Source organism: Monodon monoceros, unplaced genomic scaffold (assembly GCF_005190385.1).
Source record: "Monodon monoceros isolate NGI ecotype Baffin Bay Population unplaced genomic scaffold, NGI_Narwhal_1 Super_Scaffold_18, whole genome shotgun sequence".
NCBI classification, from domain to species: domain Eukaryota; kingdom Metazoa; phylum Chordata; class Mammalia; order Artiodactyla; family Monodontidae; genus Monodon; species Monodon monoceros.
Genome location: NW_021703774.1, coordinates 97,799,656 through 97,818,183, shown reverse-complemented (window position 1 = coordinate 97,818,183; position 18,528 = coordinate 97,799,656). Strand labels below are relative to the sequence as shown.

At 42.9% G+C, this 18,528-nt stretch overlaps 1 protein-coding gene across 2 annotated transcripts in view; it reads right to left on the bottom strand.

The window, feature by feature from the left end:
• Positions 1-18,528, bottom strand: part of ALG14 (ALG14 UDP-N-acetylglucosaminyltransferase subunit) — a 101,701-nt gene that overhangs the window by 60,003 nt on the left and 23,170 nt on the right. The window contains exon 3 of one of the 2 annotated variants that reach the window (XM_029229702.1): positions 901-1,032. The exons of the other annotated variant lie outside the window; for it this stretch is intronic. Coding sequence (XP_029085535.1) covers positions 901-1,032 — 132 coding nt within the window. The remainder of the gene's footprint in view (positions 1-900; positions 1,033-18,528) is intronic. 2 annotated transcript variants of the gene reach the window in all.

Genomic DNA, 18,528 nt, shown 5'->3' with positions numbered 1-18,528 from the left:
GGCTATGCAGATTAATGGATTCTGCCTTAAACAGGAATGAGAGTATTATTTAAGTACTGTGTACACTACTGTAATAACATATCTGCTGATCTGCATTGGCTACTGAAGTGCATTTAGCATTTAGTAATAGAACTTCATCCTAAAGACCACAGAGAACTTAAGACTTTTATAGATAAGGAAGGTAAGGTTTAATACAGTGCACTAAAGCCTTCACATTTCTATTTTCTGTATTATTTTCCTATAAAAACTTGAGTGTGTATGACATTCTGCCCACTGCATATCATTTTCTGGTAACAGAGCTTTTTGTTTTTGTTTCTGTTTTTTTGTGCCTACTAGATTGCTAACTTAAAAAAAAAATTCACTGGGGTATAATTGATTTACAATGTTGTGTTAGTTGTTGTGTTAGTTTCAGGTGTATAGCAAAGTGTATCAGTTATACAAATACACATATCCACTCTTTTTTAGATTCTTTTCCCATACAGGCCACTACAGAGTATTGGTAACAGAGTTTTGACAAAATAAAAAGAGTACTGAAAAGGAATTTTAAAAAACTGGCTCTTCTCTGGCTGACAAGCAAGCACATGACGTTGGCTTAGAAACCACAGGTGGGTAGCAGCACAAACTGCTTAAAGATAGTGCTGGGTTAGTCCCTATTGCCATGAGACAGAGGGGAGAAAAGGGCAAATTTAGAGTTCAAGTTATAGCTAGAAATGCAAGACAAATTTCCCACCTCTTTGAGCAAAGTGCATTGAAATTAATTTTAGCACACATTAGTAAAAGGTCTGGTATAGTATCTGGCACACTGATGAATGGTAGCTGTTCAATAAAACAATATGTCCTGTTACTAATGAAGGATCCACAGGAGAGTGACCTTCTCTCTCCTCCGATGCTCATACGTACCAAATCTGGCTTCACTCGGTGAGTCAGGGGGAAGGAGAGCCACATAGAGTACAAGGTGGTGAGTACCGTGGACAGCCAGGACTGCTGGACCTCCCGGCTTCTGGGAATGCGGTGAATATAGTATTCGGTAAACTAGAAGGAAATAGTGAAAATGCAAATCAACTGGGCCAGTGATACTGAAGTTAAACATAGAAACAGTTAACATTTGTACAAACAGGAAATGCTCTCTCAATTTTAATTTTCATTGGAAATATTTTTAAACTAAGTTATAAAGCCTTTTTCGTGCTTTATACAACACACATCACTGGGTTATGACAAAAAGTTCCTGAATATGATTCAAAATGTTAAAGTCAGTGTTGACAATAAGCTGGAGGAAATTTTCTATAAAATATGTTTCAGGCAAAGACCTTAACATACTTATATACAAAGAGTCCTTACAAATCAGTATAAGTAACCTAGTATCAAGATGGGCAAAGGAGATGGACAGACAATTCCAAACAGAAGAAACACAAACAGCCAATACACATTTGAAAAGATTGTTAACAATTAAACACAAAAGAAAGTAATGAGTCATTTTTCACCTACCTAACTGGTAGAGACTGTGGATACTCAGCGTTTTTGAGGATGTAAGGAAATAGACATTTACATTCCCTGGGCAAATACATTAGAACAACTTTTGGGGAGGGCAATTTAGGAATATCTATCAGAATTTTAAGTGTGTCTCCTTTTGATCCAGCATTACTGCTACCAGAAATACATCCCACAGATTTACCCACATGCTATCTACTTTATCACTGTTTGTATTTGTGGAAATTGGAAACAGCGCAAATATCCTCCAACAGGGATTGGAGAAGTCCATACAATAAAATATATGGAGACACATGAACAAATGACATAGATTTATATGAACAGATATGGAAGATGTGCCCAGATAAGTTGTTAAAGTGAATATACACGTTGCAGGACAGTATGTTTAATATGATCCAGCGTGTATTAACAAATCACAAAGCTGTGTGTGTTTGTATACACAATGGTACACATATCAGTATTTGCATGAAGAAAATCTGGAACTGTTTGCCACAAACTGTATATGATGTGGAAGGGGTTACACAGGGAACTGAATACCAGAAGGTGAGAATCACTGGGAGTTGCTTGCAGCCTGGCTACCACAAACGTTAAGTCAGAGAGTAAAGGACTAAATACCTAATACATTCCTCTCCCCATCCCCCCACCTTTGGCCTTAAGGAACAATACGCTCCTAGAGAAAAGAACAGAAAAACCTTTTCGTAAACTAGTCCAAGACACAAAACTACTGGTCCTAAGTTTTTTCAAATTTAGAAAAAGGTGTGAGATTGTGTGTGGAGGCTTCTGTTATGCTCCAGGAGGGCATCTGTGTAGCTCCTATAAAAATGAAAATGAGGGCTTCCCTGGTGGCGCAGTGGTTGAGAGTCCACCTGCCGATGCAGGGGACACAGGTTCGTGCCCCGGTCCAGGAAGATCCCACAAGCCACGGAGCGGCTAGGCCTGTGAGCCATGGCCACTGAGCCTGCGCGTCCGGAGCCTGTGCTCCGCAATGGGAGAGGCCACAACAGTGAGAGGCCCGCGTACCGCAGAAAAAGAAAAAACGAAAATGGGCTGCACACGTGACCACTCTGTTTCACATATGATGGACAGTCCCTCTTCCTTCCATACTACACCAGTGGGGAAAGAAAGATCTGGACTCAGTATGTTATCCACTATTTTTATTTATTTATTAATTATTTATTATATCAATGGTTTTTTTTCTTCCAAAGGATTAAGGTACTAAATGTTCAACTAGAAAATAATACTGAATAGTTCCCAAACTATAGACCATACAAGGGGCAGTATCCAAAAGGGGGCAAACTTGTAAGGAATCTTGTTGGAAGTTTGTGCTTGCCTAATTTGTGGAGATTATTAATTTAAAAACATGTGATGGGTAAAACAGTACTGAAACTGAGCCCCCCTAACACTGAGTTTCCTTACTGAGCTTATGATTACTCTCTCTATCCAATTCTTTATTCCCTTTCTTGTCCCCTCTGACCTCTATGCTGTGCTAACTGAACACTTATCCACCACAGTCAGATGACTAAAATTGCTGTTGTCCATAACATCGTTAATGCACTAAAATTGCTATTATATATATCATCATTAACATACAAACCCAGGTTGTTTCTCCAGGGCAAGATGAGCTAACAGACCCCTGAGCCACGGACCACCTGGTCTGAGCCTCATAAACCAGAACATCCTGACTCCCGAAACTATGACTAAGAAGTGTCACAAGATAATTAATCCCAGCCTTTGTTCATCCCTTTAAAAAAAAAAAAAAATCCCTAACTCAAAGACCAAGTGGGAATGGATCTGAGGCTTGTCTCCCACACTCTTCCTTGGCCCCTTACAATAAACCCTTACTTTGCTGCAAACTCTTGGCTGTCAGAGTTTGGCCTTCTGCACTGTGGGTACATGAGGCCTTGCTTGGTTTCAGCACTATAGAGCCAGAATGCCTAATCAGAAACCTTCTGGATCAGAAGTGTTTCGAACAGGTAATACAGGACATATACCATATATTACATAATATCCACCGCTGAAGTTTGGAGAAGTAACCAAACATATTAACATTTCTATAGCAAAACACAAACATTCACACTAAGTGGGATAAAGACTATACTCCTCGTGCCAATTCAAACCAGGTTTTACTGTCAAATAAACTTGTGACAAACTTGGAACTTTTTTTTTCTCCCTCAGTTTTCCGAGCTTTCTAGGATTTCAGATCAGAGATTGTGGACCTGTACTACAAAATACATTTGAACCCAATAAGATGTCAGTATTATTATAGTGAAAATAACCCAGTAGGGTCTCATTATAAAGGATTTTTCAGTGTTACTTCAAAAATTTGAGGCCTGATCTTAATATCTGTAATATTTTCTTTAAAAAACCATGGGTGTCTACCATGTCCCTTGAATCTTTTAAAGCTGTGAGCATATAACTTTTAAAAAAATTTTTATTTTATTGAAGTTTAGTTGATTTACAATGTTGTGTTAATTTCTGCTGTAGAGCAAAGTGATTCAGTTATACATATTCTCTTTCATATTCTTTTCCATTATGGTTTATCACAAGATACTAAATGTAGCTCCCTGTTCTATATAGTAGGACTTGTTGTTTATCCATTCTACATGTAACACTTTGAATCAGCTAATCCCAAACTCCCAATCCATCCCTCTCCCCTCCCCCTCCCCCCTTGGCAACCACAAGTCTGTTCTCTATATCTGTGAGTCTTTTTCGTAGATACGTTCATTTGTGTCATATTTTAGATTCCATATATAAGTGATATCATATGGTATTTGTCTCTTTCTGACTTACTTCACTTAGTATAATAACCTCTAGGTCCATCTATGTTGCTGCAAAGGGCATTATTTCATTCTTTTTTACAGCTGAGTAGCATTCCATTGTATATATATACACACCACATCTTCTTTGCTTATAGCTATGTAAAGAAGCAATGAACAGTATTTTTGGGTATTTTTAGTGTCCTGAGGGGCTGGAAGGGGAGGTCAGCCTGACTCTGGCTCTGGAAGCCCAGCTCCCCTGACTCCATCTGAGCTCCAGAGAGGCAAACACAAAAGCCTGGTAGGGCCTACGCAAGGGTCTGGAGACAGCTCTCTTAGACTTGGACATGGAAGAAAAGACTACATCTCGTCCCGGGGAGCAGCCTGAGGAAGCAGAGAAAGTGGGTTCTAGAAGTCTCCAGTCCAGTCCCAGAAGGATGGAAACTAGTGGAGGCATGTTCTGGGGTGCGACCTGAGGGTCCTCCTAGGTGGAGACTAGAAAAACAGGCCTGAGGGTGAGCAAACAAGGTAGTGACTGAAGAGTGATGACCTGTCTTCTGACTTCTGGCTGCACCATGGAAGGAGCCCAGCCTCAGCCTTCAGATCAGATGCTAGGCTGGGGAGGGGAGTCTTGGTTCCACTTGCGGGCTGGAGCTAACTGAGCCAATGACCTCATGCATACAGTGACCCACCACTCAGTTTACACAGGATGGTCCCAGTTTATGTCTGTAGTCCTGGCGTAATTATTAATAGTGCTCCCTTCTGCTCTCAGAAGTATCCCACTTTAAATGATAAAGTATATGGTTACCCACAGGGTGGGCAAGGAGTAGGTTCTTCCTAGTGATAGGGAAGGAAATTTACTCAGAATAGCCCAAGGCAAGGTAATGCAAGAATCTACATTACCATCAAGGACAGAGTCTACGTGGTAGCTGGGAAGAAAGCCAAGCTGGAAGTCCTACCAGTGAGATAAACAGGAAAACAGAGAGTTGGTGACCAGCGTGGGGAAATGCGGGTGGTGAGGATCGAGCCAGGCAAGGGGTCAGAACGATGACCCTGACTGGCAGGAGACCGGGGACGGGGGGCAGGGTCCATATGGTACCCCTCTCTGGCTTATGGCTCTACGCTAGAGAGGCCTATACCTCCAAACCCCATCTAAGTCTTCGCCACATTATGTCGTTTTGATAATAAGTTCAGGGAACTGGAAATCCTACCGAAAAAGAGACTTCTCTCCAAATCCAAGCCTCTTCCCACCCATTCCCCCACCAGATCAGTTCTCAGAGGCACCTTTCCCGACTGACCTTTCTAAATAACCCTGCTCTTCCCACCTGTACGCACACTCCTCTCTCCTCCATCACCAAGCTTGCTTTCTGTTTTAAAATTACTCTATTTCCTCTACTGGCATATTATATGTTTATTTACTGATACCTCCACGAGAATATAACTTACCTGAGAACGCCAGGAACTTTGATCGTTGCAATCTCAGTGCTTGTAAGAGTATTTGGTTTACAGTTGGTGCGCAATATATATTTATTGAATAAATGATTCAGTATGTTTTTGCATATTAATATAAAATAACTCAATCTTCCTGTCACCTACCTGAGATGTTCTTAGACTGGGAATGCAGAAAGGACACAAAGGAGGTAATTTCACAGTGCTTAACCTGGGGCCTTATTTGTAAGGTCCACTCAATAAATGGTTTGAACTGAACGGATGGAATTCCTGGGGCAAGAGGGAAAATGCCAGAGCAAAGCAGGGTATTGAGAGTTTATAAAAAGCCAGAGTCAGGAGGCACCAAACCCTAAGGGGAGATGAGAAGGAACCAAAGACAAAAGCGCCCTCCCCATCAATGTGTCCTAGATACACAGCCTAGAGGGCCTCAAGGAACTTCTCAGCCCTTGTGGGTCCTCTCCCCAGAAAATAAGTCCAAGAGAGAAGACTGTCCTGAGGCTTTGAGGTCTGAGCACAAAGGGAAAGGGAGTCTGCTAGGTTAACGCGACCAGAGCCTTCCACTGTACACCTAAAACTTCTTGAAAAATTCTATGCCCACTGGTTCTGTATTAAACCTGCTATGCGGCGGTGCAGTCAAGCGGATGGAAACCTGGGGCCATCTTGATAGGGACAGAGCCCTCAGAATAGCTATGCCTGATACACAGAAGTTGGTGCTAGGGTATCTGATGTCCTGTATCACCTAGGAGAAATACTGAGAACCAGGCCATGACAAAACCTTAAGAGAGTTTTTATTACTTTATATAGTTTTAGAAGATAATCAAATATATAAAGAAGTCAGTGAAGAAAAATTATCAATAGAATGCTTGTATTTTGGTCTTCACTAAAGTTCCTTTGAAGACAAAGGAATGGGAGAGAGTTTCAGAGAGCTACAATTTAGGCTCGGCTAAGACCAGGCATTCCTAGGGGTTGTGGCATCTAGAGAAATCCAAGTGAAGGCACCTTTATAGACATACTGTTGTTATTAGTCTGTACCTCTGCCTTGAGGAAACTGTCCCTGATCCTCTTCTATGTGCTATTAATGGGATGCAGGACACAAAGGATACGTCATCCATCATTTTACCCCCTGAGCCCCATCTCCAGACCCAACATTTGGTTTCAGAGTGGCCACATGACCCAAGCAGGGTCAGTCTTTTCCTGGATTCTTATAGAGACCCAGGGAAAGCTCTTCCTTTTAGAAATACTGTGGGCTGCTAAACTGGCCCTCAATAATCCATTCCACTGGGGCAAGAAATACATACTTGTTTTTTTTTTGCAGTACACAGGCCTCTCACTGTTTTGGCCTCTCCCGCTGTGGAGCACAGGCTCCGGACGCGCAGGCCCAGAGGCCATGGCCCATGAGTCCAGCCGCTCCGCGGCATGTGGGATCTTCCCGGACCGGGGCACGAACCCGTGTCCCCTGCATCGGCAGGCGGACTCCCAACCACTGCGCCACCAGGGAAGCCCTACATACTTGTTTCGGTATTCCTCTATTCACTAGGCTTTTCTGTAACAACTCAAAGCTGAACTATCATATTTGCCACCAAAACATGCTATTCCTGTGTTCCCAAGCCAGAAACTGACAAATGAACAGTAGAACCTATCATAAACAGGTTTCCTGAATAGATGTGAAGATCATGAAGATCTATGTCGGGACTGGCAGGGATGAGGGTTGGTGGGGAACACTCTGAAACCAAATTTTGGGCCTGGTGATGGGGGTCAGGGGGTAAAATGATGGACGAAGCATCCTTTGTGTCCTGCATCCCATAAATAGGACAATAAAGAGGGTCAGGGGCAGTTTCCTCAAGGCAGAGGTACAGACTAATAAAAACAGTATGCCTATAAAAACTGTCCCCATGTTTCCTTCTTCCAAAACCTCTACACACACTCCTACTTACCACCTATTCCCAACATCCCTGCTACTCTCATGGTCCAAGCCATCACCACCTCTCACTGTGACTATTGCAATTGCCTCTCAAGTCGTCTCTGCTTCTTCTCTTGCTCCCCTTCATTTTATTCTTTACAGAATCTCCAGAGCAATCTTTTTATAATGTACAGCAAATCTTTCTTTCTCCCGCTTAAAACCCTCCAAAGGCTCACCACTGCACTTGGGATAAGATCCAGGTTTCTTACAACTGCCTCCAAGGTCCCATGTAGTCTGGCGCTGGCTTATGTCTCTAGCCGCTCCCTGCTCACTCCCTCCAACCACACGGGTCTTCTTTCTGCTGTCTGAATGTGTCAGACTCATTCCTTCCTGAGGGCCTTTTCTGCTCATTCTGAGCTGTCTGCCCTGCTCCCAGACTGTCTCATAGGAAGCTCCTTCCTGCAAGTCAGGTCTCGCTTGAACATTATCTCCTCAGAGAGGATGCAGTTCTCCCCCACCATCCCCTGCCCCCAAAACATGGTTGCCCTCCACCGCACTGTCTTATTTTACCATCTTCACAGCAATTTATTGGTAACTCAAATTAACTTGCTCATTTATAGTTTGTCTGATTGCTGTCTGCCTGTCTCCCCAGAACGTAAGCTCCGTGAGAGGAAAGGACTTCATCTCGCTGCCTGCTGTGATCCTGATGCACAGAATGGTGTTTCACACGTCATGGGTGCTCATCCCTATTCGCTGAATAGATAAATGACTGTCATTACAGTTTCTAGAAGTTCAGTCTGTCGTCTATGCTGGGGAAGATGCGAACTCCTTATCTCATAACATCTCAGGAATGTAAGAGACCAATTAATCGAAAGTTCTCACTTCACAGGTGAGGCATCTGAACCTTCCCGCAGGGACAGAGCCAGCAATTGGTAGAGCTAGAACCTGAACCCAGGCTTTCCACGTGTCCTGAAAGAGGCTGCTGACTCACCTTCATGAAGGCCGTTCTTGATGCCTGTGCCTCCCTGCTGAGAAGCCTGCCCCCTCCAACACACAGTGAGTTGAGCCAGCTTCCTCTGGAGCTGTGCTCCCGGCTGCCTGTGGTTTCTGTGATAGCCAACCACCCATCCTGACCCATTTCCTTTCCCTTCTCTGCTTTGTAACTCACCAGCCCTATATATCTACAGCCTTCAACCCCCTGAGTGTGCTGTGTCTCTACCTGCTCTATGGGAATTGGGCCGCTGGCCTCCTCTCACCTCTCTGTGCTTTGTGCCCTGCTCTGTGCTATAGGTTTGGCACCACTCCCCCGTCTACCACTGTCACCAATGACTCCCTCCTCTGCCCGCAAGCCTCTCTGTGGAAAAAAATCAGAAAAAAAAAAGGGGGGGGGCTTAGAAATCTTCAGACTTTTCTGTTGAACCTTAGGCCCCCAAGTCCCTTCTGGTAAGTTCTGTTGTTTTGCTGTTGCTCCTACCTGGCAGCCGACTGGGAAAGTATGCTTTAGTTGAGTCCTTGCTTTCTGTGCAGGTCAATGTGTATACCCTGCAGTGTGTGCATATCTTGCAACGTGATCCAGCCTGTTTCACACAATTGGCAGTCATATAAAAGAGAAGAAAGACTCTTTCTCTCTTATTCTCTCTCCACCATGTAGTTAAAGAAACATCCTTTCTGTCTATCTATACAAGCTTCCTAATTAAGAAGTGGCAGGGACCATGTCCTACATTACTGTGTATGCCCACAGAGCCTCCCAGCGTTCCCCACACGTACTTGATTGATGCATAACCAAACCCACAGTGGCAAGACAGACAGCAAAGGTAGACTGTCTAAGAGTTAAAAAAAAAATAATGTGGAGAAATGGATTTTTTTCAAGCTTCTAGTTTGTCTGGAATTATGTGAAACACTGAGTTAAATGCTAATAGTATATGACAACTTGTAACTTTCACAGTATCTTTCAGAATTACATCACTGCTGAAAACCACAAACATATCTGGCCTTAGATTTGTGACAAACTAAATAGAAGTTTATAGCGATTCAGATGGAAATGATTCCACCAAGGAGTCCAAATGGTATCACAAACCACAACAGAGCAGGTCAAGTGGCCGATGAAGTCACTCTCTGCTGTTACCACACACTGAAACATACGGTACATTTATTATTTAGTGAATGCCACGCTATTGCAGAATCTTGGAAACAAGACAAAATGAAAATGGTAAAACTTCATTCAACCAAAACTGGTTTCAGTTTTCCTTCATAACCGCTTTTTTTAAAATAATGAAAAGTACAATATATAGTAAAAGCATGCCGGATGATTCACCCAATCATTCTGAAATCAAGATGACCATAATTTACCACCCAAAAAAAGTTTTTATATGCATGTCCTTCAAGAACTTGGTAGCTGCCCACTTCGACGTAGGTGATGACGAGGTACCATGAAGTGTCTTGGGATGAACGAGCCGTGGGTTCCAGGCTGGGTCCTGCTCAGATAACCAGCTCTGTCACCTTGGGTGAGTTAGCCTCTCTGGACCTCAAGTCTCTCACTGTGAAGCAAGGAGGCCTGGCTGAGATCAGAGATCCTCAACTAGCCATCATGACCCCACTACTGGTTCTCAAGCCTGTCTTGTCAGAGACAGGCTTCCTTTTACCTTTAAAATGGTATGAATTTAAGGACCGCTGTTCCAGGCCTGCCTCACGACTTGGGGCCACTCCTCACTTTACCTTGAGAAGCTCTTCCTTGCCTGGAGGTCTCAGGCTTCAGGGAACTAAAAAAGAAGTTTGTTCTTGAAACACTTAGGGGAGTCTGGCGCAAAAGATTTCTAAAGTCCTTCATAATGAATATTAGTATTCCTCTCTCCAGCCTTTTATTGCCCCTTTCTTTTGCAAGAAATAATCCAATTTTTCCTTTGGGTAACTCACCCTTGCTCACATTTCAGCCAGATGGTTTTGGTGGGATTTCAGCCCCTGTCTCCTTAACCCCTAACCTGTAGTTCCAAGAGCAGGACTGGAATGGCTTAAGCACCACGGAACAACGCTCATCTGTGGCTACGATGATTAGCTGAAAGATGTGAATATAACCCAGCTGGAGACCATCAGGCAGGAGACATTTTCTGGGACTTCTGGGAAAAAGAAGCTTCACCTCTCCCTCTCCTACATGCTGTAAGAGAGCTTCTTCTTCCTTAGACCTTTGGTGCAAAGATATGAAGCCAGGAGGCGCTAATGCTTTTTGCTGCCCTGAGGGAAGAGCCTGGAGCTGCTGGAGGCAGCACCGGGGAGCCTGACGGGAGGATGCTGCAGAGGATAGAGCAGACACACCACTATCCTTGGTGGCCCCCCTGGGCAGCTGGACCAAGTCTTGCCAGAAACAACACTGAATTTTTCCCATTTCGTTAAGTCAAAAAATGCTCTTTATTGTTCAAGCCAGTTTTGAGTTTAGTTTTACGTCACTTGCAGTTGAAATACCCTTCCTTTTAGCTTTAAAATGGTATTAATTAATTAATTTATTTTTAAAATATTACTTACTTATCTGGCTGCACCGGGTCTTAGCTGTGGCACATGGGATTGCCACACGCAGGATCTTTAGTTGCGGCACACGGGCTCTTAGTTGCGGCATGCGGGATCTAGTTCCCGGACCAGGGATTGAACCCAGGCCCCCTGCAATTGAGAACGTGGAGTCTTAACCCCTGGACCACCAGGGAAGTCCCTAAAAATGGTATGAATTTAAAGACTGCTTTCCTCTTCTTAAAAAGGAAAAGATATTAAAATCATAGATGCAACAAGGGTTTACAGCGCTGGCTATTAGAACTGTATTCTTCATTGTAAGCACAGATATACTCCCAAGAGCACCTACCAGCTGACAGAAACTGGGCTAGGAGCACAAGGGTAAATAAGACGTTTATAAAGAACTCACTGCAGTCTGGTAGGACAACACAGGACAACTAATAATTGCAATCAGAGAGACTGATACGATAAGAGACATCATTATTAAATATAATGTTAGCACCAAGTAAGAAATGATGAATTATACTTTGATAAACCCAGTCAGGCTTTATAGAAGAGATACTTTATCTAACTTGGAAGAATATGACATTTACCAGGTATAGCAGAGGAGGAAAAAAGGTTCTTCTGGCGTGTTCACAGCAGAGAGACATGAAATGGCATGGAATTATCTGGGGAACTATATTTTGGCACGTAAAGAGGACAGAGCAGCAGAAAATGGAGCTGGAGAGGTAGGGCCTTCAAAGCCATGCTAAAGAGTATGTACTCAAATCTAAAGGCAAAGAGGAGTTACTGAAGGAAGTTAAAAAAGGAGAGTACTGTAGTCAGATCTGCTTTCAAGAAATACCACTCTGGCAGTTACGAACAGAATGGACAGAAGGGTGGCACCTCAACCAGAGGAGGAAAATCATTTGAGAGATCACTGAAACATGCCAGGGGAATGACGTTGAAGGCCTGAAGCAGGGGTCCCCAACCCCCGGGCCACGGACTGCTGCTAGTCTGTGGCCTGTTAGGAACCGGGCCGCACAGCAGGAGGTGAGTGGGCCGCTCCCCGTCGCTCGCCTTACCACCTGAGCCATCCGCCCCCACCCGCCCCCCGCGGAAAAAGTGTCTTCCACGAAACTGGTCCCTGGTGCCAGAAAGGTTGGGGACCGCTGGCCTAAAGGATATTTACAACACTAAGCTGAAGGACTGGAGAGGGCAAACAGCGGGGAGCAGGGATTTAAGGAGGCTGGGGAGCTTGGGGTGACTCTCAGGTTTTTAGGGGAGTGAATGGTAAAAGGGGAAACAGACTGAGAGCATATCGTTATTCACTGTGGTTCGGTTTTGAGCATAATTTTGTGAGTCAGTAAAACACTCTCTAAGTACAAAATATATCCGTATTAGAGAATATGTACAGGTAATTGTCAGGTTGAAATGGGATAGACAGGGGTTTGTACTGGGAACTTGGGCAATGAATTCACTTGGCAGGTGGGCAGACAGAGCACGACAACTGGGAATCTCAGAAAAGGCAGTGTTGGGAAATCTAGATTCCAGGCAGGCGCTGACAGGTCCCAGGGTGGCCTGGCCTGGAGCAGCGGCCTCGCTTGTCTTTGACAAGTCAGACTTGACAGCCCGTTGTGGGATCAAGGATGCTAGTTAAGGATCCCTGATCTCAGCCAGGCCTCCTTGTTTCACAGTGAGAGACTTAGGTCCAGAGAGGCTAACTCGCCCAAGGTGACAGAGCTGGTTATCAGCGGGACCCAGCCTGGAACCCATGGTTCCTTCGTCATAGGTCACTTCATGGCACTTCACCCTCTACCATGACTCGAGCATCTTTCACATCCTTGAAGGACAAGTGAACACCCTCTGCATCCGCTATTCCACTTTTGCTTCCTTCTAGCACTCGGCTCATTGGTCAATCCTGACTAAAACCACCAGCAGTCACCCTCACTACTTGTAGCGCTCAGAATTATGCTGTCCTGGCGGGATTGTAACTACTGGCTCCAGAATTATTTCTTGGAGCTTAAAGGCTAAAAGAGACCCAAAAAATCTCCATTTGTGCAAAAGGAAGGATAAAAGGAAACAGGCCACATCCTGGTTTTGTGACAACAACAAAAAAGAAATTATTGTATGTACAAGAAAAAGAAATTATTGTATGTTTGGGCCCATAATATAAGTTTTTCATTTTAAAAATACGCTATTTATGGAAATGTTTAAATTCAAACCTTGGTTATTAGAATGTCTTTAATTAGCTTTACAAGAGAAACAATAGCACCATATTGCAAAATGTTACTAGCTCTGCATGTTTTAAGAATCCCATACAAATTTCACTGGCACAGGGAAAATGGTCAAATTACCTTAAAGCTGAAATAACTGCAAGACATTATTCACAGTTATTTCAATACCATCAATTCAGAATCTGACTCAAAGAAAGTTTAACCTAACATGCCTTTGTTGTAGAGATGGAGGATGGGAAAACTAAGATTTGGGAAGGAATTTAAGAGATTAAGCTACTTAAAATACTTTAGAACCATATATAACATCTATCTGAAAATAATCATTTATTCACTGAAACAGCCACATCACAGGATCTCTATGTGCAATAAATTTCAAATACTTTCTCTTTTTCACGCATCTAGAATGATCATCTTCCAACTTAGAGATTTTTTTTTACTTTTACCTATAACTGAATATAGTTAAGGTCCATTATAAAGAGAAAAAGTGCATATATACATTAGTCACACTCTAAACAGGTAAAAATGTTAAACTATAAGTTGTAATACACAATTTAGAAACTGAAACAAAACCCCACAACTGCAATTACATAGTTCACAGACTTATTTCTTTTAGAATTGCTTGGGAATTATGAAAGAGAGATACCAAATGCATTAGCATTAGATTTAGAAATCTCAGCAGTTAAACACAGTCTTAGTTCACTGTGTGAAGTTAGCAGCCCACCTGGTGGAAAATAGCAGGTATTGTTAAACGGAAGCGCATCATGCTAATTTCAGAAGTACTGATAGATAAACCCTGCAATCACGAAACTGTCACTGAATCATACATACATATGGGCTAAAAGATGAAACCAAAAGATCCTTATTTATTAAAGAAAAAGAAAAACTAATATGCTTCCAAAACATAATTATATAATTACACTAGTCCCAAAATATTAGTGCTGACGATATGTGGGTTGTTTAGAAAATTATTACTTCCACTGGGGCTTTTATCTCTTCTCAGCTTTGTTTCTTCAAAAAAAACAAACAAAAACCCAAAAAACTTGCATTGTTTTCTAATTATAACTTAGAAAATGTTCAAACAAAACCAAAAATGAACCACTATTCATAACTCAAAATGATCCCTATACCCTCTCTGTACAACCTTAAAAAATAGATCACTTAAATCCTTTCTGCAACTGAAAACACTCTAAGATGGTCTCAGGTTTCTACAATTGAAATAATTTCTCATCTTGTAATTTAACCAACTGCTTTCCCAATCTCCTGCCACTCCCTCCTCTGCATTCAAAGCAGCACACTGCCTTTTCTCTCTCGAGGCCTGTTGAACATGGCTGTCTTCACACTGGAACTCCCTTCACGGCCATCCTGAGAAATCCCCTTGCTGCTCTCTTGGGCTGGCGCCCAGATTCTGGGACTGGAGTCTTCCTCGTTCTTGGGTTTCCCTTGTTTTGGTGGAGCACATCCTCTGTGAAAGGGTATATGGGGAATCCGTTTGAGGACATTTCTCCACTGTCATTCTGAATGTCATTAGAACCCCCTTTCTGGATGTTTTTGGAATTCTTCTCTTTATCACTAGTTCTGAAATAGGATGATGATATATCTTAGTGTGACTACAGTTTAACTAGGCTGGGGATAGTCCTTTAGTTTGAAGGTTATGTCCTTCCAGTGCTGGGAACTCTGCTTCGGTCTTCACTTGTTTTAAAAAAATTTTTCCCATGTCCTTGTTGTTTTTAGATAGTACACCGCCAAAATCCAGTTTAATTATGTAGTTTTCTTACCTTTCCTCTATTGTTTTTATTTTTTGTTCTGATTTACAACAGAGCTCTTGAATATGATCTTCCAATTTTTTTTTTATTCCTACAGTTACAATTTTAATAGCCAAAGATCTTTCTTATTCTGTGAGGATTTAAAAAGAATAGATCTCATTTTTTTTTTTTAAGACACAATGTCCTCTCATTTCTCTGAGGATACTGTTTTCCTTTAATACCCATCCCCCAGCCCCCCACATTCCTTTTCTCAAAGTTCCTTTCTCTGTTTTGCTTTCTCTTATGAATGGGACTTTCCTCCAATGGCTGGTAGTCTGTGGATGCCGGTTCAAACCAGTAGTTCTCAAGGAAGAGGGGGAGATTTCTCGCCCCAGGGACATTTGGCAAGGACGGGAGACATTTTTGGTCACCCGTCACATTTTTGGGAGTGAGGGGTGGGAAAGGGATGGGTGCTACTGGCCTCTAGTGGTAGAGGCCAGGGATGCGGCTAAACATCCCACAGTGCAGAGGACAGCTTTCCAATGAGATTTATCTGGCCCAAAAAGTCAACAGTAACGAGTCTGAGAAACCCTGGTTCCTATTAAAGAATGAGGCACTAAAAGGAAGACAGAAGCTCTGTGTGCTGGGTAGAACTTGTCAAGTAAAGGATAAAAATAGTCAGGACTTGACCACTTCATTGGGGGAAATCCCAACTGTTGGAATCTATAGTTCTCTTCTACTGAGCAAAGCATTTTCTTCAAAGCTAATCTTTCATCTCCTACCTGGGGGAAAGACATGAACTGATTGGAAAGGAGACCTTAGCGGTGTGTGTTGAGGGGACAGGGGTAGTTATTTACATTCCTTAAACCCTGGGTTTTCAGAGCAATGTCTTATCCCATTCATAATTTGGCTTGTTGTTCCTAAAGCCAAAACCTCTTTATTCAACTTTTCCAGTGGGTAAATCTTGGGTTTTCTATCAGCGTAGGGCAGAGGGGCTGGGAACCTAACTGGTCTACAGGCAGACTTCAACCAAAAGGCTTCTTTTCAGCCCCACCGTGCATTCCAGGCTCCAGAGGTACCTGGTGCCTTTACTATTTTTTAGTCACTAGCACTGCCCAGTAACACTTTTATTAATTCCTAAGGTTTCCAATGTTCATGCTTTTGCCTCTCCAATTGCAACAAAAAACTTCACACAAAGGGCACTTCCTTTCCTTACTTCTTCATAAAACATAGTCCAAATTCTGCATACAGAAACTACTCAATCAATATCCACTTTTGATTTTCAAGAAGGATTTTACTTTTGGGAAGGCTTCTAGGGAGCTGTTCTACCTGTCTCGAACAAAGAAGAGCATATAAAACAAATACACCAGTACTACAACCTCAGCAAGGTGTTAGATGAATAAAGTCTTTAAATAAAAACACTCTCTACGTGGAAAGACTGTTAGAAAGCCATACAGAGCCTTTTCAAACTCAAAAAAGGAAAATCAACCCTAGCAAGGATATATGATGTTTCTAAAAAAAGAATTGGAGACAATCTCTCCTCATCTTCCCCAAGCCAGATTTGTCTGTGATACATCAGCCCATTCTAAAGTTCAGCCCTGGGCTTCCCTGGTGGCGCAGTGGTTGAGAGTCCACCTGCCGATGCAGGGTACACAGGTTCGTGCCCCGGTCCGGGAAGATCCCACATGCCACGGAGCGGCTGGGCCCGTGAGCCATGGCCGCTGAGCCTTCACGTCCGGAGCCTGTGCTCCGCAACGGGAGAGGCCACAACAGTGAGAGGCCCGCGTACCGCAAAAAAAAAAAAAAAAAAAGTAAATAAATAAAGTTCAGCCCTACCCCCTCTCTACTGAGAAGTAATGCAGGTCCCAACAGTGCAATGTTTAGCAGTGCACTGCCACCTGGTGGCAGCACGAGGGAATAACAGCGACATGGGCTGAGGAGGCAGCAGAGTCCAATAACAGAAGTCCTTCAACACCTGGAAGGATTTTCTAGGATGTTTCTGGAGCTTGAAGGACCTTTTGGGGTTGGAAGACGGGAAGGGAGGGAGAGCAAGGGAGGGGACAGAAAAAAGGGAGACAGAGTACAAGTACACAGGACTTAGGAAATGGTTTTAAACTAGCAAAGGGAGGGCCTGGGCACACCCTTTGAATTCCAGGTTGCATCCAGGTTCCTCCAGCCAATGCAGAGGCTGTTGATTCGCTTGGGTGGTATGAAATATTATTTGTAAAGACACTTGGAGACTAGGATACTCCACTGACAGATTTCCCGGGGTCAGTGATGGCAACTCCAAAGTTCTGCTTGATTTCTCTCTTTTCTTCGCATCTCATATCCAATCTGTCAGGAAATTGCTAACTCTACTTTCAAAAAAAATCCAGAATCCAACCATTTCCCCCTATTCCTTATCCCTAATGGTGTAAGCTACACTACCTCTTGCTTGGATTGCTTCAACCAGCTCCAAACTGGTCTCCCTGGTTTCACTCTCGAACCCTAGTCTATTTGCGACACAACAACCAGAGTGATCCGTTTAAAACAGCAGTCAGGCCGCTCCTCCGAGCAAAACCTTCCAACAGCTCCCTGTTTTCTTTGTTTTTTTCTTATTAGTCATCCATTTTATACACATCAGTGTATATATGTCAATCCCAATCTCCCAATTCATCACACCCCCACCCCCACCCCCCGCCGCTTTCCCCCCTTGGTGTCCATATGTTTGTTCTCTGCATCTGTGTCTCAATTTCTGCCCTGCAAACCGGTTCATCTGTACCATTTTTCTAGGTTCCACATACATGCGTTAATATACGATATTTGTTTTTCTCTTTCTGACTTACTTCACTCTGTATGACCATCTCTAGATGCACCCACGTCTCTACAAATGACCCAATTTCGTTCCTTCTTATGGCTGAGTAATATTCCATTGTATATATGTACCACAACTTCTTTATCCATTTGTCTGTTGATGGGCATTTAGGTTGTTTCCATGACCTGGCTATTGTAAATAGTGCTGCAATGAACATTGGGGTGCATGTGTCTTTCTGAATTATAGTTTTCTCTGGGTATATGCCCAGTACTGGGATTGCTGGATCATATGGTAATTCTATTTTTAGTTTTTTAAGGATCCTCCATACCATTCTCCACAGTGGCTGTATCAATTTACATTCCCACCAACAGTGCCAGAGGGTTGCCTTTTCTCCACACCCTCTCCAGCATTTGTTGTTTGTAGATTTTCTGATGATGCCCATTCTAACTAGTGTGAGATGAACCTCACTGTAGTTTTGATTTGCATTTCTCTAATAATTAGTGATGTTGAGCAAATTTCATGTGCTTCTTGGCCATCTGTATGTCTTCATTGGAGAAATGTCTATTTAGGTCTTCTGCCCATTTTTAGATTGGGTTGTTTGTTTTTTTAATATTGAGCTGCATATATATTTTGGAGATTAATCCTTTGTCCGATGATTCATTTGCAAATATTGTCTCCCATTCTGAGG